The following is a 26,211-nucleotide window of genomic DNA, read 5'->3' as shown; positions in this document are numbered from 1 at the left end:
CTTCAGGGAAGCCGTAAGCGGCAAAAGCACCCCTAAGTTTCTCAATGGTTTTTCCTGACGAGTCGAGTACGAGGAAGACGGCCTTTTCTTTCAGTGCAAAGTCCACATGGACGGGTGACAAACAGTGCTCAGGGTATGGCCATGGGTGAAGAACCGGCCGGGAGGTGGGCTGAACTGCTTGGCAGATTTTGCATCTATGCACGTACTGTTTAATTTCCGCGTTTAACCTGGGCCACCAGACAAAACTTCTCGCGAGCATTTTCATGCGGCTGGCATCCGGGTGCTCCTCGTGTAGCATAATTAACATACGTTCCCTTAGCTGTTCTGGGATTACAACTCTCATACCCCACATCACGCAGCCCTTTTCCAGCGATAACTCGTCACAGCGAACATAGTATGCTTTCCAATCGTCTGAATACACTCTAGGCCACCCGTTCAATGTGAAGTCTGCCACCCGGCCCAGTGTTACGCTTCGCTATGAGGCCGTTGAAATCTTGTCAGCTGTGAGCGGAAGGCATTGAAATACTGATAGGCATTTGGATGCCTCGTCTTTCGCAGGTAACGGCTGGGCACACCTTGAAAACGCATCTGCCACTTCTGCATTCTTTCCCTTTTTAAGCTTCAGTTTGTACCTGTAAGCTGAAAGTATTACAGCCCAGCGCTGCATACGTGCAGCCGCCAGAGTCAGAATGCGTCTATCGTGCTCTAAGATGCCAAGCAGTGGCTTGTGATCTGTGTATATGGTGAATCTCGGCCATACAGGTATCTATGAAATTTCTTTAGTCCAAAACTTAAGGCCAAAGCCTCGCGCTGACACTGGGCATACGTTTTTTCTGCGTCTGTTAGTGCTATTCGATTTGGGGCTCGCGTGGCTCATCCCACCACCACGGCCGCTCGATGGAAGCGCACTGGGTGCGGCCTGCTGCGTCGCGCCGCCGTCAATGGGCAAGCGCGTCCTTGGGGAGTTTACAATTGCGCCCGCTATTTCTGCCGAGGGCGCCACTGTTCGGGGACACGTCGCCGCCGGGGTCGCCGACTCTGAGCGCGCGGTTTGCTTCCTTTCTGGGCGCGTTCGCCTCGCGTCTGCGTGGTAAACGCAAACTTTTTTGTGTGCGCGTGTGCAAGCACGTTAACGTTGATACCGGATGCGTTTGTTTTTTAAGGCGAAAGCCGTTCTAGGCTCATGGAGCGAAATTCTATGCTCAGAAGCTGTGCCTGTTTTCTGTGCGTCGCATCTGTGCACTGGTGTGCCAGTCGCGAAAGCGGACGTGCAAGGAGGGAGATTAAGAATTAAAATGATTGAGGGTGATAGGTAATCAATAAAAGTTATAAATAGACATTGATAGAGGTAATGACTAATGCTAATGACTCATAATGGTTAATAATGACGAAATGACCAATATGTGAAACGACGACATGTAATGACCACTGCTGATTCTAAATGAGTAACCTGCTTAGTTATGAGTGATAAGGGCTACAATGACTACGCAGGCAGACTTACCATAACTGAGAAACGACCAATATATCAAACGACGACTTGTAATGAACTGTGGCAAACAATGAGGGGCAAATGATAGGAGAAGGGTAGGCTTTCGCTGTCCTACGCTTAAGAGACATCTAAGAGACTCTCTAATTTTATCTGCTGAGCTCGCTTTAGGCAAAGACAGCAGCGATGAGTGGAAATGCACTCGCTTCCTCTGAAATGAAAGCGGCGCTGAGGTTAAAAAGTCCAGATGCTGAAGCATAATGCCCTATCAGCTGCCATTGAATTTGCTACAGTGGACAGCAGATTGGACTTGTTAGTGATTAATTATAGGTTAACCGTGCAAACAACGTGACGGGAACACAGGAGAAGAAGACGCAGCCGCGCTAGTTGTGTCGTCCTCTTTTCCTGTGTTCCCGTCACGTTGTTGAACCTATTTAGTTCCCAGGGAGCTGGCCAGTGAACTAGGATTTTTACGATGTGTTGTGAAGCAGATGACCACGATGAGGTAGCACCAGAAGCTTTTCTCGCAGGATATGTTGCGAGGACATATCAGAAAAACTACGAAGGTTTTTTTTTATAGAACATGCAATTTGTTATAAATTTTGCTGCGCAAATCTGAGTGGCCTTGCAAGTAAAGGGGCCTGTGCATACAGCATTTGTTTATACTGTTGAGACTGTTTGAGCCGATGCGATAAAATGAACAGCCACGTTCCACAGAAAATCCGGCGCCCGCTCTGTCGGCGTAAAGTCTGAAAAAAAAAAAAAACCTCTCTGGTAAGAGACACTTAAGTTGGTGATATGGCCAGACACCTTTGGCGCAATGAGAACACATGACATGTTCAATGTGGCAGGAGCTGCCAAACCAGAGAGAGACAATAAGATGTAAGGGTGAAATGGGAATTATTGAAAGCGGGACCCTTAGATCCCAAGTCAGGCACACTATACTCCTATAGGGCACGTTAGTACGGCTTTGGTAAAGAGGGGCTTTATATAGCTATGTGTAGGGTGCTATTTCACATAATGCTGTGGCTTAAGGCTGCATTCTAATGATATGCGACAGAGGCAGCAATTACGGGATACGTGAATAAGCAGATAGCAAAGTGCGGACACTCTAACGAGGCTCCTCAAGGAGACTTAAGAACCCCAAGTTTCATCACTACCAGGTTGTTGCTTAATTTATGCGATATTTGGTAATGGTTCTGAGGCGACATGTCAGTCGAGCAAGTGCCTGTTGCAGGAAATATAGTCAACTGGACCAGTTACAGGTTAATGAAAGCCAAGGACAATGGAGGCTTGATGTACCCCGCAAAGGAAGTAATCAAGCTTTGTCAGCTTACGAGCACCTTCATTAACAGGATGATGAAGCCTGAAGAGGTCCGGCGAAGTAGCAAGCTGTGTAAACTTTTGGTTTCATCATTGTTTTCTCACTGTACACAGTACCTGCAGCTAATATATAAAAACAATGATCGTGCCCATGCTAAGGCGCTATGCAAGATATCGTTAAGTTGCTGCCCCCACTGATAGCGAGCTGGGCTGGAAATGTCAACTCAACAGTGGAGCGATGTTTATGGCTATGGCATAAACCTCTCTCAAGAAAGGTTTTCCGTCTGCGATTGGTAATTTTCTTCCTTTTTTTGTGTGGCCATTTAATAAGCGTACTCGGCTGCTCGCTGAATCTCGGCTGCAGTTGCGCACCGACGCGTGAACATTCTTGTGATCACAGCTAAGAGTTTCACAACAGCAACACTCGATGCGCGTTCTTCCATTGAAAATTACAAACCAGCAAAATTGTATGGGTTTGCGAGCAGCCAATAAAAATAGTAATAAAAACTTTCGGCGCATATACGTAGCACCTTGAGGCAGACCGGCTCTATCAAGCGCGCTTACTTTGTCCGGTCATGCAAAATGCGGGAAGCCATGACGGATAGCGTTCTGGCGTACAAAGTTTAAGGTCTCCAACTGAGTAGAAGATCCCAGGTTATCATCTAGATTTAACCTAATAAACATCTTCATATTTCCACCGTAAAATTTGTCATAATGAGATAGAAAGGTTGGTTACATGTCGCATTTTCACAGAGGTTGCTCATAGTAGGACATTTTTTATTGGATAGCGCTGGCAGCTTAGAACAGGTTGACATCAATTTGTGTATAAAAGCTGTATACAGGTATGAGTAAATGGTATGAAAATGACACACGGAATTCGCGACATAGTTAATTAAATGGTTATGCATTAGGCTACCATGCCAGCTGAACAGCTTCGAATTGTTAACAGCCGGGTCACATTTTAAAGTGACGAACAACTGGATCAGAATGCAACATCACGGTAATGCGAGCTCTCCAATCGAGTGGCCTTGAACCAGCGTCACTATAAGTTTTTTGGGGTACACCCCAGTATACATCCTTGCCGAGCAAGCGCTAAGTGCTGACACGGTCACACTAGACATGAAAGTATATACTAATTCTTGTTAACAAATTGTGTGAAGCGGAGCTCTTATATCCTTAAAATAAAAGGCTTCTACTACGCCGACGCCTCCCTCAAAGCGCAGCTCTCCGCGCGCGGCTGTCCCCGAACGGTGGCGCCGCGGCGGTGGCGACTGGAAGTAGGCGCCTCCCGCCGGCTTCGGGAGACGTAGCAGGCCGCACCTAGTGCGCTTCCATCGAGCGGCCGTGCCACCACTGACACCAGTTGTTAGACTGGCTGGCGCCTGAGTATCGTACCGCTTCCACCAGTTGTTACATTTGGGTCGCGGCTCCATCGGTAGCGTTGGCCTGGTGGCTCCGCGGCTGGGCGGACGGCATCAACGGTCCCAGCAAAGACAAGGCGTTTTCTAATAAAACAAACGTTTAATACAACATCATGAAGGAATGGCCAGAGAAGCTGACCCGAAGAGAAAACTTACACGCTCACACACAGCTGGTGTCTGGCATAGTCTCTACGACGCCTCCCAAGTAGTCTCTCTCTCAGCGGAGTCTGCCGCTGCTTTTTATACGCTTGTCAGTTCAGAGGGAAAGGGAGAAACTTCGTATCGGAACAAGACGAGATGACTCAATCGTTGGTAGCGCGACAGAAATCTCCTCCAGCTCCTGCTGACGGGCGAGGGCGACGCTCTCTCCCTCGAGCGCCGGGCTTGGTCAGCGTTTGCACACACAAGCACGCACACACATTTCGGCGCGTGCAACTTCGGCGTGCTCAGACACGCGCGCGGAAGGAAGCGTTGGGAGGCCAACGCTTCCTTCATCTGAAATCATCTGAAATGGCCAAAGCGCTGGCTGCTTTGCCTGATGCTACGTTGCGGCCGCGTCGGTTGTCGCCCATGGCGGTGGCGAATCGTAACAGCGTACGCGACGCAAATGCGATTGGCTTGTCGTCACCCTCAGCTGTCTCTTGAAAGATAACCGCTTCTAAGTCATATGATGATGTATCGCAAAGTGCTGTGAGCGGTTTCTTGACGACATAAAATGCCAGCACCTTGCTGCTGGCCAGCCATGCTTTCGTATCCGTAAACGCATCGCTGCATTCTTTCGTCCACGACCATCTCGTATCTTTCTTCAAACGCCGATAAAGCGGCTCTGAGACAGTTGATGCGTGGTCGGCTCCGCTGCTTCCAAGATTGCCTTTTTGTTGCGTTCGTAGGGCAAATGCCTTATTCAGTTACCCTGTGACCGAAGTACGCGACTGCCTTCTGAAAGAAGCGGCACTTAGCCAAATTTAGTTTGATAATATATTCACTCAAACTTGTAAGACATGCTCCAGTGTATTTTGGCAGTCTGCTATATCCTGCACAGACACGATCACGTCATCGATATAACATCCTACATTCGGGATAGCGTGAAGCACTTCGTTCATCATGGACTGGAATATTGCCGGCGCACTGACCGCACCGTAAGGTAGGCACTGAAATCCAAACCCCAGACTAGTGTTTACTGTCAAAAATGGTCGGGACTCTAGAGTAAGCGGCAATTACTGGTTCGCCGAAGAAAGGTCTAGCACACAAAATACCTTTCCTCCTGCCAAAGCAGTGTACAAATCCTCGGGTCTGGGTAATGGGTAATGATGTTTTTAATAAGGGGTTTACGGTTATCTTACAGTCCTCACATAACCTGATACTGCCATCTTTTATGACTGTGACTAACGGTGCAGCCCAGTCGCTGCGCATTATTGTCTGCAGCATGCTTGTTTCGACTTGCTCTAACAGTTTTTGCTCAACCTTTTTCTGCAGTGCAAAAGGTACCGGACTAGCGCGTCAAAATACAGGAACTCTACAAGGTTTCAGAAAAATGTTTGCTTGAAACTTCTGCATTGTTCCTAATTTCTCAGAGAACACCGAAGGGTTCTTCTGTTTTAGATCCCACACTCTGTCTTCGAGTGCCACCTGTCCAATTTCCAGCCAATCAATCTTGAGGCGTTCCAGCCAATTTCGATCATGTAGCACTGGTAACCTCTTTCTGTTGTCCTTTACAACAATGACAGGTAGCGTCATGCTCTGACCATTGTACTGAACTGCCACGCCAAAGTCCCCTTTAAGTTGCATCTGTTGCCCAGAGTAAGTACGAAGCGGCATTTTGCATGGCTCGCATCTTACGTGCGAAAACTAGGATTGGTACACCTGCTCTGGAACGATTGTGACGACTTCTCCCGCGTCAATTTGCATATTGAGGGTGTGCCCCTCAAGGTTAACGCCCACTTCATAACATGATTGGTTTGAGTTAACCAAATGATACATTTCTTGCTCAGAGTTTTCGACGGAACATTTGCGAGCTTTTAGTTTTTGCCCTAAAACTCTGGCGCTTATTTCTCAAGTGGCCTACTTTTGAACACTTATGACAAACCGAGTTTTTGTATCAGCAAACTTCCGAAAAGTGTCCCCTGCCGCATCTTTCACACTTCTCGCTCTTGCGGCCTCGCCTTCTCTTGGGCTTAACTTGCCTCGGCTTGGGACGCTGTCGACCTTTCACTACGTGCACTGATGTGTCTTGTTCTCTTGACTGCATTTGCGCACTGTCTCGCAATGCTAAGTTTTTATCAAGGGCGATTTTGCATGCGCTTTGAAATGTAAAGTCTCGTACCGCGAACAGAGCAAGCTGAGTCTCTTCATCCCGTATGCCGGCAACCAGCCTGTCTCGGAGGGCATCCTGTAAGAAGTCGCCGTAGTCGCACTTCCTGGCTAAGTGTTTAAGTTCTACAATGAACTCTTCGACGCTTTCACCCTCCTGTTGCACGCGTGGATTAAACTTGCACCGCTCCCCTATGACGGAACTTTTGGGCCTGTAGTGCGTTTTGAGGACAACCTTCACTTCGTATGATTTTTCTCCCGGCGATGCCGATACTGTGATACTTCTTAGTACTTCATAATCCTCTGCACCTATTACTGTCAGGAAGACTGAGAGACGATTTTCGTTGGCTACCTCATTTCCCGTTAAAAAGTGCTCAAAGCGCTCTAAGTACGACTCGAAGTTTTGCGTATTGTTCTCGAATTCCGATGTTCCCCACTGACGGCATGTTTAAAGAACCATAGAAGTTCGATACTCATTCGTTGTCTTCGGAGACTGCTGTTGGCGTTCCTTGTGACTTCTTTTGGGTGATGCTGTCTTGCTGGAATGCTGAACGAAGGTCAAGGCGATGATTGTATCCTTGAGTGTCTGCAGGCGACAGCCGTACACCGAGAGCACGTACTACGTCGTTCCTTTTACCTGGAATGCTTGCTTCCGTCCTTGCCGTCCTCACTCGGTTACTCGCTTGTTCGCTCTATCCGCCGTCGGCCGTTGCCTACGCAGGTGCGTAGATCGCGTCGTCGCCAGGTGTTATAACGTCAGCAGCGAGTCATGCGAAGGAGTGAACTGCTTTATTCAGGGCTGGCGCCCGTATATTGCCAGGGGGCGCTCGGAGCGAAAGACGTTGAAGTGGCGCTCGGAGAAAAAGGACGAAGTGAATCGGCTCCGGACTCGCAGGACGTACCAGACGTATTCCACCTGCACCGGCTCTGATAAACTAGCCCTAGTCGCCAACACCGTGACAAATCTGGTGGAGGTCAGGTCTGATGTCCCGTACCCCTCCGCTAAGCAGGAGTGCTGGTCATATATTCGAGGAAACGCCTGTTCACCGCACCAGCCGCAGGCAACGAGGCCTACCACCTGAGTTTTCCCCATCGGCTATGACTACCGGCAGCCACGACGTCGTCGCAATGCCTGGAGCGACCCCTACTTACGTAACCTTTCAAAACCCCCGCGTCCCAAAGACCTTTCACGGGGACACCTATGAAGACGTCGACGACTGGTTGCAGCACTACGAAAGGGTAGCTGCCTTCAACCTCTGGGATGACGCCGCCCGGCTTCGCAACGTCTACTTCAGCCTTGAAGATGGCGCTCGGACATGGTTCGAGAACCATGAAGACCAGCTGTCTTCCTGGAGTGAGTTCAAGCGTCATCTTGCGGTTACTTACGGTAGCTCAGATCGCCGCGAACGGGCCGAACGCGCCCTCCAATCTCGAGTTCAAATGCCTAACGAAACTGTCGCGGCATATATCGAGGACATGACACGCCTCTTCAAGCGGGCAGACCCTACAATGTCCGAGGACAAAAAGCTGCGCTACCTCATGCTTGGCGTTAAAGAGCAGCTTTTTGCTGGCCTGGTGCGCAGCCCACCTAAAACTGTCGCAGAATTCCTTGCGGAAACATCCACGATAGAAAAAGTGCTTCAGCAGCGAGCTTCGGCACAGAATCGTACCGTCCACGCCACCTCCGTCTCTGCCGAGTTACCATCGCATGGCATGGACGCATCGGCGCTACGGGAGCTCGTACGTTCGATTGTGCGCGACGAACTCAGACTGCTGTATGGCGCACCTCAACTAGCTTCTACCTCCATTGCAAGCGTTGTCCGCGACGAAGTGCAGCAAGCGCTCCGGCCTCCGGTTTCAAGCGGTGAACCTCATGTTGCTCCTCCTCTTACGCCACCTGAGTCTCAGCGTCCCACATACGCCGAGGTGCTACAATACTCTCCACCCCAGCCGCCGACCCTCATGCCTGCTAACGCAGCTGCACCAACAACACCGGCCCCCGTGATTCAGTACGTAACGGATTCCCGACTATCTAGACGGAAAGCAGACGAGTGGCGTACCCCCGACCGACGCCCTTTATGCTTTCACTGCGGCGAACCGGGTCATGTCTATCGGCGCTGTCCCTACCGTCGACTGGGCCTCGAAGGTTTTTCCGCCGATTCTCCGCGGCCTCGCTACGGCGAACGGCCCCGAGCCGTTGAAGACTTCGTCAATGACCAGCGCCGTGGTGTTCCGTCTCGTCTGCGGCAATCTCGATCACCGTCGCCCAGGGCTCGCCCTTCGCCATCTGCTGCGAGGTCCTCATGGGCACCGCAGGGCCGACTGCCCAGCCCCCAGCGGGAAAACTGAAACCAGCGACCTTCGGGGGTAGGCTCGCTGGACATCGCTGCGCGGGAGACCCCCCAACGACGCGGACACGGAAAGACTACGAATCGACATTGGAAAAGTCCGCGGTTGCCGATTATAACGCTACCTCGACGCCACCACGACGCACCCGCAACGACGACGAATTGCCGGTGGAACCGACGACGCACCAACGCACCCGCAACAACGACGATTTGCCGGTGAAACAGACGACGCAACAACGCACCCGCAACAACGACGAATTGCCGGTGAAACAGACGACGCAACTATGCACCCGCAACAACGACGAATTGCCGGTGGAACAGATGACGCGACAACGCACCCGCAACAATGAAGAATTGCCAGTGGAACGGACACCGCAACAACGCGCCTGCAACAACGACGAATTGCAGGTGAAGCATACCGCGTACACCGACGCAGAGCACTCAAACACTCAGAAGCCTGATATTCGCGAGCAGCTGTCGTTGGATATACCAGTAATACTGGATGGCCGCCATGTTCGAGCTTTGTTGGATACTGGCGCTGATTATTCTATTTTGAGCAGCCAGTTTGCCGCGATTCTCAAGAAAGTTTTGACTCCGTGGGCTGGCACACACGTTCGCACTGCGGGTGGTCATCTGGTTACTCCTCTAGGCATGTGCACGGCCAGGGTTCAAATTCAAGAGTCGACATTTGTGGTAAGCTGCCTCGTTCTGAAAAGCTGCTCACGTGACCTAATTCTGGGCGTAGATTTTCTTCGTGAATATGGCGCAGTTATTGACCTCCGGGATTTTAAGGTCTCGTTTTCTACTGAGAAAGCAGTGGCCCTCAGCAGTACACAGCGACCACTCAATGTGCTTCGAGTTCATGCGGACAGTGTCACCCTGCCACCCCGAACCAGCACCTTCGTTAATGTCAAATGCAATGCACTTCACGATGGTGATGCAATAGCCGAAACTAACCTCTCGTTACTGTTGACGCAGGGAGTCTGCGTGGCTCGCAGTTTGATCCATCTTAACTGTGGTCAGTCCAGGGTACTTGTTACCAATTTTTCTCACGAGTATCGACACCTTTTTCGGAATACTTCCGTAGCTTTCGCGGAACGCATATCTGAAGTCTCCGAGTGCTTGTCCACAGAAACCGTGCCACCGCCCACATCCCTCGACAACCTCGACATTAGCTCAGAGCTATCGGTGAGCCAGCGTGAACAGCTGTTTTCATTGTTACTCGAATTCAGAGAGTGTTTTGCATCATCGTCAAAAGTGCATCAGACTCCCATTGCCAAGCACGAGATCGTGACGTTCGATGATGTGCGCCCAATTCACCAGCACCCCTACCGCGTCTCTTCGACCGAGCGCGAAATTATTAAGTCACAAGTTAAACAAATGCTCGAAGATGATGTTATCCAGCCATCGAATAGCCCATGGTCTTCCCCAGTCGTTCTAGTTAAAAAGAAAGACGGCACGTTACGTTTTTGCGTCGATTACCGCAAGCTGAACGCCGTAACCAAGAAGGATGTTTACCCCTTGCCGCGGATTGACGACTCTCTCGACCGCCTTCGGCGTGCGAAGTACTTTTCGTCAATCGATCTGAAAAGTGGCTACTGGCAGATTGAGGTAGATGAGCGAGATCGTGAAAAGACGGCCTTTGTCACACCTGACGGACTCTACGAATTTAAAGTTCTACCTTTCGGACTTTGTTCTGCGCCGGCCACATTTCAGCGGATGATGGACACTGTCCTCGCCGGGCTTAAATGGCAGTGTTGCCTAGTCTACCTAGATGACGTGGTGGTCTTCGCAGAATCGTTTGCACAACATCTTGAGCGCCTGCGGTCAGTACTTGAAGCCCTTCGATCCGCTAACTTGACACTTAAGCCACAGAAATGTCACTTTGGTTACCGAGAGCTTAAATTCCTCGGTCATGTCGTAAGCGCTGCCGGCGTGAAGCCTGACCCTGACAAGCTTACTGCTGTTGCGGAATTTCCGATTCCACATGACAAGAAAGCTGTTCGCAGATTTCTCGGCTTGTGCAGTTATTACCGCCGTTTTATCGATAACTTCGCTGATCTTGCTGAACCGCTGACTCGGCTCACCCGGGGAGACGCCCCTTTTGTTTGGAGTCACGAGCAAGAAGCTGCTTTTACCGAGTTGCGTCTCCGTCTCCAATCGCCGCCTATTCTAGCCCATTTCGATGAGCACGGTGAGACAGAAATCCACACTGACGCCAGTAACATTGGCCTTGGGGCGGTTCTCGTGCAACGTCAAGAGGGTGTGGAACGAGTCGTCGCCTATGCCAGCCGTACTTTATCCCGCGCGGAGATGAACTATTCAACTACTGAGAAGGAATGCCTCGCCATTATTTGGGCTGCTGCAAAATTTCGCCCCTACCTTTATGGTCGCCCATTTAAAGTGGTCACTGACCACCATTCCTTGTGTTCGCTGGCCAACCTGCGTGACCCATGCGGCCGCCTGGCGCGATGGAGCCTTCGCCTACAGGAGTTTGACCTCACTATAGTCTATAAGTCCGGACATAAGCATGAAGATGCTGACGCGCTCTCTCGTGCGCCCGTCGAGCTCGCTTCACCACACAAGGGTGACTCTGGCAGTTTTCTCGGAGCTGTTGATGATTCAGATATGTCTCATCAGCAGCGTGCTGATCCAGAGTTACGAGCCCTGATCGATTATTTAGAAGGTAAGCCAGCCACAATACCTAAGTGCTTTTCTCGGAGCCTATCAACTTTCTGCCTGAGAAGTGGTGTACTCTATAAGCACAGCTCTAGATCCGAATCGAGAACCTACCTCCTCGTGGTACCCGCAGCTCTGCGAGAGGAAATCCTTTCCGCGTGCCACGATGAACCAACTTCTGGCCACTTGGGCTATACTCGCACACTTGCTAGAATACGAAAGACATTCTACTGGCCCAACCTTGCCACTGTTGTCAAGCGCTATGTTAAGACCTGTCGGCAATGTCAGCGTCGGAAGGTTCCGCAATCAAAGCCCGCAGGCCTCCTCGTGCCCATAATGCCACCACGCGCACCGTTTGATCAAGTCGGCATGGACCTTCTCGGTCCTTTCCCTCGATCTTCCGGGGGCAACCGCTGGATAATCATCGCCACAGATTACCTGACTCGATATGCCGAGACCAAAGCGTTACCTAGTGGTACAGCATCTGAAGTTGCCCATTTCTTTGTACACCAGATCATGCTGCGGCACGGTGCTCCGACCTGTATTATTACTGACAGAGGGACTGCCTTTACTTCACAAATGATGACCGAAGTTTTTCATCTCAGCGGTACGGCGCATCGAAAAGCTACTGCTTACCATCCGCAGACGAACGGGCTGACGGAAAGGCTTAATAAGACCATTGCGGACATGCTGGCGATGTATGTCGACGCCCAGCACAAGACTTGGGATGCTATCCTACCATATGTGACATTCGCGTACAATACGGCAGTCCAAGAGACGACACACTTCACGCCGTTTCGCCTAGTTTACGGCAGGGAGGTTCGGACAATGCTGGACGCAATGCTCCCTTGCGAAACAGATACCGAACTTTCTACCGACGCCGAACACTTTGCCCAAGATGCGGAGCAAGCACGCCAACTAGCACGCGTCCACATCGCCCAGCAACAGGACAGGGATTCACGCCGGTACAACCTCCGCCACAAACAAGCTTCCTACAGCCCCGGGGACCAGGTGTGGGTGTGGACTCCTGTTCGACGCCGTGGCCTATCAGAAAAGCTGATTTGCCGTTACTTCGGACCATATAAAATCTTGCGGCGCCTCAGCGACGTTAACTATGAGGTGCTCCCAGATGGCCCAGAGCAGAGAGGCCGTCGGCTACCTCGTCCAGAGACAGTTCATGTCCTGCGCATGAAGCCGTATTTTACGCGGTAACTGAAAGACGGCATCTGCAAACTTCTTTTTTTTTTCTTTCCATTTGCTTTGGTCCACCTGTGTGCACGTGTGCCGTGTGCGTCACGCTTAAGGAGGGAGGAATGCCAGGGGGCGCTCGGAGCGAAAGACGTTGAAGTGGCGCTCGGAGAAAAAGGACGAAGTGAATCGGCTCCGGACTCGCAGGACGTACCAGACGTATTCCACCTGCACCGGCTCTGATAAACTAGCCCTAGTCGCCAACACCGTGACAATATATATACCCATGTGTGGCATCACATGAGTCGGACGCAGCGATCGTCGCGGCATCTAAACATGCCGTCGTTTTAGCCGACGTGCTGCGTTATCACAAGTTGCGAGCTTCGGAGTCTTGTTAGCACTTGTCTGTGTGCATCTTGGTCCTCTGTCTCTATTCCTTTTGCGCTGTGATTGACCAAAATATTGTAACGCGCTCATGAAACTCAGCAGGATTCAGTAGGGTATGTACATTACCATTGTAATATGTTACGATTGTCAGCTTTATGTTAACAATTTCAATCCGCCAATTGCGCGTGACGCGCGGCTGGGTGAAAGTATTTGGCCATGCAATTACGTGGACACCCAACCACGGCACTACTTTGGGTCCCGTTTGGTTGCCGAACATTGGTTGCCAACTAATTTCCTACCATTTACCGACTGTCGGCTAAAAGTCTTTGACCAATTCTTAACCAGGCAGCCAAGCAGGTCTCACCTTCGGACCTGTGTTAGCTGGCTGAGAATATCGGCTGCTGAATTCTGACCAGTCGTTTACCGACGGCCTACCGTCGAGAAATTTCAGTCGGGATCTGCTCTGCATAACGCCGCATCGCAGGGCGGGCCACTTCATTCCAGGGGATGGTGTTCAATAAAGCAGGCGCCAAACATGGCGGGCGTGTCAGCATTACCCTTTACGTTAGGGGTGATCGCAATCGTCGAAGACAATATCAGTTACTGCATCTTCTAAACAAATGGAATGTGACAGTGGCACATCCAGGAAACAAAGCTGTCCCCTGACGATGATACAAAAGCTGCTCTAATGCCATTTTACCAGAATTCGGTCATTGTTAGCCACTCGAGATGCTTATCCAGAGGGCGCATGCTATTTCTGATCAACACACAGAACATTAGTCATGCATTATTAAATAGATGATAAAGGGCGACTTATATTTTGTGATCTCATAATTGCGGCAGTATAATGGCTAATATTTGTGCCTATGACCCTGCAGAGCAGCAAGATAGGATTCTAGATGTTATTTCTCTCATTAGGTGATCATTTGTGCATAGATCGTAAAATTATACCTTTTGTACATTTGAACTCTGTAGGAATGACGACCGAGCCGTGTGAAGCGATTTGACACTGTGCTGATTTATTTACGATTTGGTATATGAATACAGGCTTGTGTATGTCAGCCAAGATAAGGGTGACAAAATTCATTCCTTTTCATTGTTCTCCCATTGCTCAAGTTGACGGGATTTACGTTTCGGAGGAGTTTGCCAAAAATTACAGCGAAGTTCTAGAACATTATTGAATAGGTAGGCAGGCGGCTGCTGCGCCAGCCCCTACCCTAAATTGCTGACAGGCCATCACCTGGCTACGGCTTACACTAGGACATTCTCACATCCGCTCCAGGTGAACTATATGCTTCCAGAGAAAGATCAGAATTATCCATACTCTGCGACTCGAGATGGACCTTCGAGAACATCATCTGGGACTGCCCCTTTCTCCCGGGAGAGACCTAAACCTGACGCCGCCCATGCTGCGCTGCTCGGACCAAGGAGGATATATAAACCTTGCTGGAGTGGAAGCCGCCTATACGCGCCTATGCGGAAGAGTGAAGCCTTGGCGGCCGTCTTGCCAGTGGCAAAAAGCAGCAGTGCGCAACCGCGCTCGTGCTTCTTCGCGCTGCCTATGAAGTTGCTCGCGTTTACAAAACAATGAAAGCAAGCGGTTGTGGTCGTAAACGCTTATTTTCCATCCATCAGCAGCCAACTGGCATGTAGAAAGCAGTTAACCTGCACAAATATTAACGAAAAAAAGCTTAATAATCAGGCGCACAGTAAAAATAATGGTGAGAGGCACCCTACTGGTGATTGAAGATAATCACCCTTGACAGAACTGGTCTGACTTTATTCTTGATCAGTTCCCGGTTTCGTTCCTTCGTCCTGCGGTGTATCCTCACTTTCACGTATTCTTCAGCGACTTTTTTTCACAAATTGTAGATATTGTGAAAGAAGGCTAGTTTGAGACGGCAAGGTCGTGACGGCAAGGCCAGCGATGCCTTGTCTAGCTTTCTAATCTGATGACAAAACCCAGGCGCGTGCCGGAGCCGGCGCCACGGGACGATGATGATGGTATGTACAAATGAAAGAGGAAGATCATGGCATGTACAAATTAAGCAACATCCACGGAACGCTTACACAATCTGCCCGGGAGGTCGGAAGCGGCGCACAAACGGTTACAAGCGAGACGCATGAACAATTTCAGTTCCACGGTGGCGTCGATCAGCTGAGGGATCAACAGGCGTCACTTTGTAGTTCACTGGGGAAGTTTGGCTTATGACCTCATAGGGACCTAACGGTGAAGGAATTTATCACTGAGGCCAGGGGTGCGCAACGGTGTATAAAGCAGTACTTCGTCGCCAGGACGAAAAGAGACCACTCGATGTGTAGAATCATAGCGAGCCTTGCGGTCTTCCTGGCACGCTGCCGTGTTGAGGCGGGCAAGATGACGGCATCTGGCCACACGAGATAAAAAATGAGTAGGTACTGATGTGGAATAGTCGGGCGTAGAGAAGAAGGAAGCGTCGAGAATTGTAGTGGGAGGACGGCCATAAACGAGGAAAAATGGAAAATAACCGGTAGTCCGTTGTACTGCTGTGTTATAGGCGAATGTGACGAATGGTAGAATAGTGTCCCAATTTCGATGATCTGGTGTGATGTACATGGATATCATGTCTGACAAGGTGCGATGAAATCGCTCAGTCAGACCGTTAGTATGGGGATGGTAGCTTGAGGTTGTCTTATGAAGGGTGGATGACGCGTGAAGAACTTCGGCAACGACTTTCGATAAGAAGGCTGTACCGCGGTCAATTAGGAGCACCCGAGGAGCGCCATGACACAATACAATTGATCGCAAAAAGAAATTTGCTACTTCTTCAGCGGAACCAGTCGGTACAGGTGCTGTCTCAGCGTAGCGTGTGAGGTGGTCGACAGCTGTTATAATCCAATGGTTACCCCCCTCGGAGAGAGGTAAGGGACCATATAAGTCGATGCCGACTACGTCGAATAGCGTGGTGGGACAAGGAAGAGGTTGTAGAAGGCCAGCGGGCGAAGAAGTCAGCCGTTTGCGACGTTGGCACAGAGGGCAGGATGCGACGTATTTGGCAGCGGTGGAAGATAAGCCAGGCCAAAAGAGTCGTTTTCTCACGCGGTCGTAGGTTTTGTCAAAACCAAGGTGACCTGCAGCAGCGTCATCGTGGAGAGCCGCCAGTATACGTGGGCGAAGCATACGCGGCACGACTGGGATCCAGCGAGTTCCATCAGGGCAATAGACGTAGCGGAGTAGGATGCCATCTTCGAGCTTGAAATTGCGAAGCTGTCGGCGAAGCCTAGCATTTATTTTTTTTTATTACAAGTTCCTGCAGCGCCCGAAGGCATTATTGCAGGGGGAGAGATGACAAGTAATCTTGCTGGGAACGCCAGTGATAAAATACATAAAAATGAAGAAAATAACAGGACACAAGTGATAATGCGGAATGAAAAACATGCATCTAAAGGGGGCAACTGCGCGACGAACGAAGTGATGAAAACACTCAAAAAACAAAGTAATGAAGGTAACACACGCAAGAGAACTGGGCGCCACGTCACACATCCGATAAAAAAGCCTGAAATAAATTTTCAGTGCAACACTCAGTGATGCCAGCTGGCAGCCGGTTCCACTCATTGATCGTCAGTGGAGAAAACGAGGTTTTATACACATCTGTCCGGCATTTTATTTCGCGGATCTTCCACTGATGATCAAGTCGTCTAGACAAAAAGTGAGGTTGAAGCAGGTGCCGGTCTTTGTCAATGCTGAACTTTCCAAAATAAATGCGATACATGATCTGCAGTCTGAAATGTTTTCTGCGGTGAGCTAAAGATTCCCAACCAAGATGATGTTTAATAGACGTGACACTAGATGAAAAATTATAATTATTAGACACAAATCTGGCAGCATTATTTTGGACGCGTTCGAGCATTTCTGATAAGTAAATAAACTGGGGATCCCATACAGGGCATGCATATTCAAGAATTGGCCTTATGTAAGTGAAATACAGGAGCTGCTTGACATTTGACTGCGCTTTGCTGAAATTACGCTTTAAAAAATTAAACATTCTGCAGGCTTTCGATGTAATATGCTCAATTGGGCTTGTCCGAAGCGCCGATAAGGCGGTCGATGATAGGATGGCAGTAGGCATCGGCTAATTGCTGTGAGCGGAGAGCGTGCTTGTTCTCAGAGTCGTCAAAACAAAGGGTTGTGATATACGTCGGGCTAAGAGATGGTCGGCTCTGGTCAGAGGTGGAAATGCATTAGGAAGAAAAACAGCTAGTTGATTCCGAAAGGGGACAGCGAGAGCGAGCGTCGGCGTCTTGATGTTGACGACCAGATTTATAAGTGACGTCGAAATGGTATTCTTGCAGGCGTAGAATCCAGCGGCCAAGTCGGCCTGTCAAATTTTTGAGTGAAGACAACCAGCAAAGAGCATGGTGGTCGGTCGCAACTGTGAAGTGCCGACCGTATATTTAAGGGCGAAATTTTTGGACAGCCCATACGACGGCAAGACGCTCCTGTTCGGTAATGGCGTAGTTTTTCTCAGCTGGAGTCAGAGTCCGACTGGCAAAGGCAATCATGTTCTCACACGATGTTGCATCACGCTGCAGAAGTACAGCGGCAAGACTATGACCACTGGCATTGGTATGCAGGATAGATCGAGCGCTGTCACTGAAGTGGCCAAGAACAGGATCTGATGTGAGGGCGTGCTTTAGGTCATTAGAAGCAGTTTTGCACTGTTCAGTCCATAAGAAAGGGCTGCGTGCTTTAAGTAGCTGATGAAGTGGTGCAGCAATAGTTGCAAAATGCCTTACAAAACGCCGGAAATAAGACGCGAGGCCGAGGAAACTGCGCAAATCTGTAGACCGTTGTGGACGAACAAAGTCAAAAACCGCGATGATTTTTTCAGGATCTGGGCGAATGCCGTCATGGCTGACCAGATGTCCCAATATTCTAATTTCCTTCTGTGCAAAGTGGCACTTCTTGGTGTTAAGCTGAAGGCCTGCCGAAGCGAGACAGGTGAGGATTTTATTCAGGACAGTGAGATGGTCATTAAAGGTTGTCGAAAAGATAACAATGTCGTTCAAGTAACACAAACAGGTTCTCCATTTTAGGCCACGAAGCACAGTATCGATCATTCTTTCAAATGTCGCTGGTGCGTTACAAAGTTCGAAAGGCATAACAATAAATTCGTAAAGGCCATCGGGTGTTGCGAAAGCGGTTTTTTCTTTGTTGTCCTCATGCATAGGTATTTGGCAATAATCTGAGCGAAGGTCCAAGGTAGAGAAATATTCGGAGCCTTAGAGAGAGTCAAAGGCGTCATCAATTCGCGGCATCGGATATACATCTTTGCGGGTAATTTTGTTGAGTGCGCGTTAATCAACACAAAAGCGTACTGAGCCGTACATTTTTTAACTAGCACTACTGGGGAGGACCATGGGCTTGTTGAGGGACGAATTAAATTGCGATGGAGCATGCCATTTACATTTTCTTCAATTACGTTTCGTTCAGAGAGGGAAACCCGATGAGGCCGTCGGCGAACGATAGAGTTACCTTCGGTAATGATGCCATGGTGCGCAACGCTAGTCCGCCCCAGTGGTGTGGAAGTGGCATCAAAAATGGCTTGGTGGTGTCGAAGCAATGTCAGCAGTTCTTGGCGTTGGTTCGGCGTGAGTTTAGGATTAATAGTCTTTGCGAGAACAGAAAGAGAGACGTCTGACGAAACACGTTGCTGAGGCGGAGGGGCGGTGAGCACCATCAGGGAAAAAGGTTGAACATCCACCATGCGATGCAGAGAAGTTCCTTTTGGGAGCACGAGATATTCACGTAAAGTGTTAGTGGCCACTACTGTTGCTGAGCCGTTGTGGAACCGGACAAGACTTGACGGGAAGGCGATGCCGCGTGCAAGATGACTATATGATGGTGCTATGAGTACGTCCCCGTCAGTGATGTGGTCAGAAACATCAGTAAGCAGCTTTTCGCACTGAGGAGGCAAAACAGTATCAGCGGCGGCAACGAGGGGATGATATCGTTCAGAGGAGTCAGATGCAAAATCGCTGTCTGTCATATGAATAACACGGCCACCACAAGAAATTAACGCTGAAGCGGTTGACAAAAAATCCCATCCAAAAATCATCAGGTGCACACAAGGTGAGAGCACAGCAAACTGCACATGATGGCGGATGCCGTCGATAACAACTCGTACGATGCACTTCGCTGAAGGGCGCAAAGGGACGTCATTGGCTCCACGGAGTTCAGGCTCATCATATGGTGTTGTCACTTTTCGCAAACGGTAGCACAAAGCGTGAATGACAGAAATTGCAGCCCCTGTATCAATCAAAGCTTCGACCGGTAAACCTTCAGCGATAACAGCAATCACATTATACGGGTGATTAGGAGGACTTTTATTAAGTTCGCAGAGTGCAGTTTGACCTCCGGAAACTGCAAGACTTAGTTTTCCGGATGGCGGACAGGGAGAGCGGTCGCGGGACGTAGCGGGGAAACTGAGCGGCGGCATGGGGACGTGGACCGGCGTCAGGATACATGGTTACCACGAGGCTCAGAGGAAGATACTGGAGGTGGGGAGGACCGTCGAGGTGGGCTTGGAGTAGGCCGGCGTTGATAATATGAGGTTGAAGGCATGTCAGTTTCGAAGGTATCGTAATCACGGCGCTCGTTCTGAAGGCGGCGACGACAGAAGCGGGATATATGTCCTCTAATACCACAGTAATAGCAGACTGGTCGGGAGGGACGCCAAGGTGCGTAGTAGGGTGGTTTAGGTTGAGCCATCGCCATTGCATTGACGTGATTGTAAGTTGGTACCGGTCGGGGCGGGGGAACCAAAGAAGGGGGGGATGCAGCGACGTGCGCGTAGGTCGGCGCAGGGTGGTTTGCAGAAGGGTCGGATGTCACAGGGTGGCTGATAGTTGATAACTCTTCTTTAATCATGTTGCGGAGAACGGCTTCATTAGAAGGTGCGGAAGAATGATCGCACCCATGTCGACAGAAAGGATTGAGGGCTTGGAGCTCCTCGAGGATGATTGCTCGAATCATTGCCCGCAGATCAAGGTCAGCCGAGGTCGGACCAGTTGCGAAGCTGGGCTGTAATCGAGAGGACTGCAGCTGGTCGAGGCGTTGACAGGTCGTTATAATTGAATCAACACTTGAATGATTCTGGGCAACTAAGGTATGATAAGCCATAGAATTGATCCCTTTTAAGACGTGGTGCACACGTTCAGGTTCTGTCATGGTGGGACTAATGCGCCGACAAAGTGCAAGAACAGCCTCTATGTAAGACGCATATGATTCATCGGGACCTTGAAGGCGGGAAGCGAGCTTGTTTCTCGCGATCTCAGTCCGAACTGCCGGGTCGGCGAAGTATTGTCGGAAATGCTGTTTGAAAGTGGTCAGTTAGTAGTGTGGGGTTCGCGATTGATGAACCAGTTTCTGGCGACCTCAATGAGATAGAACGAAACGTTGAGGAATTTTAAAGCATCGTTCCACCGGTTATAGGCACTGCAGCGTTCATACGTGTCGAGCCAGTCATCGACGTCTTCGTCGCGACGACCAGCGAACAGCGGCGGGTCACGTTGACGTGTGGGGAGAGTCGGAGACGTCGGTGCAGCCGAGGTAGAGGGTCCGGACGGGTCGGGATTGCTCTCGGTGGACATCATTATGGTGGCAGTTGCCAAACGGCGACCGGAACGTAGCTCCAGCGAGAGGCAGGGCCCAAGGCAGCAAGGGGATCAAATTTGACCTCCACCACTTGTGAAAGAAGTCTAGTTTGAGACGGCAAGGTCGTGACGGCAAGGCCAGCGATGCCTTGTCTAGCGTTTTAATCTGATGAAAAAACCCAGACGCGTGCCGGAGCTGGCGCTACGGGACGATGATGATGGTATGTACAAAAGAAAGAGGAAGGTCATGGCATGTACAAATTAAACAACATCCACGGAAGGCTCACAACATGGTTGTCAAGTGGATCGAAGTCAAGGATGAGCTCCTCCAGTTTCTGGAAGCACTTTTTCTCTGAGGACACACCCAGGACTTCCAAAATAAGGTGCTTTGCCCTTGCCTGCACCGTTGTAATGGCATCACATTCAGCCTGCAGCCGTCGCAGCCCCTTCTCACTGTTTCACACAGGCCAATGATGTCTTGCGACGGCGAAATAAGTCCACCTCGGCTCTTCTGCTTAATTAAAGGTGCAAGCTCGTCGGAGTGCAGGGCTGTGATGCACTGATCACATGCTGTCATTGTACCAACGTTTCGCACAATGAAGCCTGCTATATATGGCACCACGGCACCGACAAAAGCAGAAAGACTTTCAGGCCAGTCAATGCGATGTGTGTAGTCGTGGTCATCGGGCTGCAGGACTGATGACCTGCGCATGTCAGTGGCCGTGCGTTTTGCATCTACCATGGCTACCATAGTGGTCGAATTCAAGATGGAGACGATGTCTTGGGAGCAGTTTCCAGAATTGGAAGATGTCACTTCCGTCTGAACCAACAGACGCTCTTATGCAGCCATAAACTGCGCAGCTGTTGGATTGTTGTTATGTCCCCCTCGTCCACGTATGGACCCGAAGAAGTTCTCGGCGTGATCTTGACTGAGTTTGTGAGTCAGCAAGTATTTCAGTTGATCCTGGCCGACAAGCTCGTCGAACATTCGTTCGGTGCTTGCCATGCATATCAAAAAGCCAACAAACCCAGTTTTTTTAGTCCTTCTGTAAGTGGACGTCCTGCTGGGTCTCTCAGGTCGTTTATGTACGTCCGGACCTCCGAAAAGAATGGCTTCCAGCAGGCTTCATTCTGCTTACGAAGAGGGTCCTTATAAGACCTTGCTAATGGGTTCCTGGAGTTCATGATGTCGAACAAGTGATCGAAAATTCTAATAAACTTTGATGTTGTGCTGGCACTCTTGAATTGTAGCAGCTTGAGCACTTGTTCGCAGAAGTCCAAGGCATCGGCAACTGAGGCACTCAGTGCTTGTACAGCATATTGTACTTTCATTTTTTGCTTTTCCCACTGAACGTGGACCTTTGTGAGCTTGTTGCCAAGCCGCAAAGCCTCGAATGCTACTACATAAGCCCACTTCACATGCTTTCCTTCAGCGTCGATGAGGTGGCTTACGGTTGCCAATGAGTTGCGGACGAGCTTAATCATATAGCAGGCATCTAAAATGATGTGAACATTTTTAGTGCAATCAGCTGGGTTGTCAAAGCTTGCAATGCAACCATCAGAGTCCGGTCGAAGCTGAGCACCTAAACCGTAAAATGTAAGAGAGACAACTTCAGCCTGACCTGATGCAAGCTTCTCAATACATTGTTTGGTCAGCTCCGCCCTCTCCGCTCAAGTGAGTGTGTCAATTAAGAAGTATGCGACTGGCATCTTGAGTCTGATGTTCATACCAACAATCATGAAGACACAAACGTTTCTGGCTTCGGGGAGACTATCATCATCTAGTCCCGTTCCAAAGTCTACATACCCGACTACTTCGTCTCCAACAAGTTCTACGTGTTTTCTTATGGCCATGTCATTTACGACCAGAGCGCCGTAGAACTGTTCACTCCGTGCTTGTGCAAACTTTTCGAGGCAACAAAATGCCTCACTCGTGAAGGCAGGTGCTCCGGGGATTGATCGATACCAATCCCGAAGTGTTCGCTGTGACGGAAGGGCATAATTGAATTTGGATTGGACGTACTCGTATGCGGCTGGAGAATAAAAATGTAATGTCAGCGCGAACGCACGGAGCTCAGGTGGGTACTTGCCCTTCTGTTCGTTGCTCGCCCTGCACAGAAGTTGTTGAATGTCACTTGAAAAGGCAGATGCAACACGTGCGCGCCTTCCTCGGACAGGAGTTTTCGTTCTCTGATTACTTTTATGATTTCTTGTGCTGTCTCATTTCTCTTCGCAAGCCTTCGCTTCGTTTGCTGCAACATCTTAATTTTCTTCTTCAACTGTGTTATCTCTTCTTCAGAGGCACTGACTTTGTCCTTGTACCATTGGTTGCTCGGCGAAGACGCAGTTGATGGCTCTCCAACTTCAGGCATTTCGCAGTCTTGATGCTTGCGCTCTGGACGCTTCCCTTTTACCTGAAATGGAAACCACATATTTCTGTTCAGTTTCAAGTAAGTGAAAAGCGTAGCTGCGAAAGCAAATGGTTTCATTTCCTACCATGCACTTAGTGCTTCATAACTATATCTTGAAATCCAGTTTGACTGTTACCACGCAATCACAATAACTTGTTTTCAACAAAACGATGCAGAAAAATAGCACCCATGGCACACCTTTTTTTCCACGAACACAATTCTGCAGCACGATACTAAAAAAAAAAAGCACTAGCGACAAGATGCTCAGACGTTTGCTTCCATCCGCTATCCGACAAGAGCCTTCGTCGACTCTCGATTTCGGCAGCCGTACTAATGCCACGAACACTTTTCACGTGAGAAAGGCGAATAATTTTGCCTAGCGTGTCATGATTTAACATTCTCCAGTAATACTCACGGGCTTCTGTAGGTGCTGCGCAAAAGCAGGAAACACAGAAGGCACACTTCCCGCGCGCAGCCGCGTCGTCTGTCCGGTGCGGTCAAAGCACTCGGGCGCGAATTGTACGGAGCACAGGCGATCTCCATCTTTTGCATGCCATCTTTCACGGCGAACGGCCCGCTCCCACAGGCTCCGCAGCTCGGGATCTTTTGGAAACCTGTCAGTAATTTCGGGACTATTATTTGTTGCACACATATCTACCACATAGTTTGCGCCTCTCGGCAACGCCTGCGTAGGGCTCAATTGAACACGTTTTCGTGTACTTACAGGTGAAATGTGAGGCCACAACCCTTCTTCAGCCTGTTTGCACATCCGTAGGCAACGCAAGAGGCAACCATTATCAAACCGTTGGTGTTTGCATGCCCGTCGCGTCAGCTTGCACTCTAACAGCGCGCGAAAGCAGCAGCGCGAGCCGGCGTCGAGCTCGCTTTCTGCCACTGGCAAAATGGCGGCGGCCGGCTTCACTTGACGAGCGCCCCCTCCACTTCAGCAAGTTTTATATATCCTCCTTGGCTCGGAAACTGGACTCCAGCTAGCCGCCATCCATCTGGCCTGGGACGCCGCAGGCCTGCTCCTGAGGTGGGGCTCCCCGCCATCTGTACCAAGCGACGGAGGGCCGCATATCATTCATCCGCTGGTTTAAATAAACAGTTGCCCTTTCTCTCTCTAAGTCGATGCGTTCCATACCATTCTTGGTTACTTGGTGTGGTTTATTTACTTCTATGATTACAGCATGGTGCCTGTTCAGATAGGAAGGCACAGTCGGCGCGTACTCCAGCCTCAATGAGAGCAGTGGAAAATGAATAACTGCCTCTTCGCAGTTAGAATATAAGAATAAGAATAAGAATAATGTTTAACATCTTGAGGATGTTGGGTGCGCTGGCAAAAAGCCAGTAGAAAGGCTTGACGAGGCCGACGCACCCTACAGAGGCATTGCAGTGGTACATAGCATAATATCATTTTTAGAAACAAGAACAAACATAAAACAATCGATTTTTCATTATTTATACATTCGTTCATACTGTTTATTTAATTCATGCGGGAGAGTGTAGCTCAGCATTTGGTAACCATAATTTGTTCGGATCTTAGGTACAAGCCATTTGGGTGTCGTTCGTGCAGTGTATATGGACTCTTTGCGTTGCAATCCTGACAGTTTTATTACCAGGCAGTTGTTATTGTGAACACCGATTTCATACCGCCGCAAGAGTAATGTTTCGTATAATTGTGGCAAGCGGATAATTTGAAGTTCATTGAAAATTGGTTCAGTGTGTCCAAGTCGGGGAACATTCATAACATTTCGAACGGCTTTCTTTTGAAGGAGGTATAAGCGGTTAATATTAGTAAACGTCGTGGTACCCCACACCAAAAAGCAATACTTAACAACAGAAGAAAACAAAGCATTATACAATATTTCCTTAATACGCTTTGGCATAAAATATTTCAATCGACACAAGATACCGACAACTTTTGACAGTTTGTTCATCACCATATCAACATGATCATTCCAACTCAAATTCTCGTTGAAAATAACGCCCAAGCTTTTTACCGCCGAGACCGTTTGGATGCATGACGCACCGATCTTTAAACAGAGTGGTGGCATATTTGTCAACTTGTTTCGAGGCCTGAACAGCACAGCTTTGGTTCTTTCAGTGTTTATGTTTAAAAGATTATTTTGAGACCATTCTAGAAGCGACTGTAGGCATTTTGAGGCTTGTTTCTCAAGGTCTACCAATTGGGCAGCTTTGAAAAATAAACTGGTGTCGTCAGCATAAATCACAAAAGCTGGTAGATTACTGATACGGACAACGTCATTGACGTAAAGAAGAAACAGCAACGGTCCCAAGATACTACCTTGCGGAACACCAGAAACCACGTGCTTGACATCTGATAAGTGATTGTTTATTTTTACTTGTTATGATCTAGAACTTAAATAGGACTGTAATATATGAAAAAACTGTCCGCGGAAACCGTAGTGTTCGAGTTTAGCCAACATTATTTTGTGATTGATGCGATCGAATGCTTTTGAAAAATCAACGAATATGCCAAGAGTTAGAAGTTTGTGCTCAAAAGACTCAAAAATTAGCTCTTTTTGTGTTAGCAATGCAGTTTCTGTTGAAAAATTCTTTCTGAAACCATGCTGACTCGGCGTTATTATGTTGTATTTGTCACAAAAACGTAATATTTGTGTGAACAAGATCTTTTCAAAGCACTTTGAGAAAACAGGTAAGATAGATATGGGACGATAATTTGAAAGATTATTCCGGTCTCCACCTTTGTGAATGACTGTGACTCTGGCAAACTGCATTCTCTTAGGGAATACTGCATGTTCAATACAGCAGTTAAAAATATATTCCAACACTGGACTGATTACATCAGCTACATGTTTGACAGGGCAAGTTTTGAGGTCGTCGATATCAGGAGACTTGCTGTTTCGTAAAGCCAGGATACAATTTTCGATTTCGTTAGCACTGGTTGGAGACAAGAATGCACTGGAAACAACCCGCGAGTCAATGCACTTCACGTTACTAGAACTGTTATTCCCGGAAACTGCCTGAGACACAAAGTA

At 49.2% G+C, this 26,211-nt stretch overlaps 1 protein-coding gene and 2 pseudogenes across 1 annotated transcript; all 3 read right to left on the bottom strand.

Annotated features, from left to right (window-relative positions):
* Window positions 1–6,153: 6,153 nt before the first annotated feature.
* Window positions 6,154–8,504, bottom strand: LOC146194054 (uncharacterized). The gene is made up of 2 exons (XM_084600678.1): window positions 8,499–8,504; window positions 6,154–6,976 (listed from the first exon to the last, which is right to left on the bottom strand). The coding sequence occupies exons 1-2, from the start codon at window positions 8,502–8,504 to the stop codon at window positions 6,329–6,331; spliced, it is 654 nt and encodes a 217-aa protein (XP_084456804.1). The 3' UTR covers window positions 6,154–6,328.
* Window positions 8,505–14,875: 6,371 nt separating this feature from the next.
* On the bottom strand, window positions 14,876–21,627 carry LOC146194053 (uncharacterized; annotated as a pseudogene).
* An 821-nt stretch (window positions 21,628–22,448) lies between these two features.
* On the bottom strand, window positions 22,449–23,983 carry LOC146194052 (THAP domain-containing protein 2-like; annotated as a pseudogene).
* Window positions 23,984–26,211: the final 2,228 nt, after the last annotated feature.

Source organism: Amblyomma maculatum, chromosome 4, assembly GCF_055883805.1.
Source record: "Amblyomma maculatum isolate TAMU_Amacu chromosome 4, ASM5588380v1, whole genome shotgun sequence".
Lineage (NCBI taxonomy): Eukaryota > Metazoa > Arthropoda > Arachnida > Ixodida > Ixodidae > Amblyomma > Amblyomma maculatum.
This window is presented reverse-complemented; position numbering and strand designations above follow the sequence as displayed.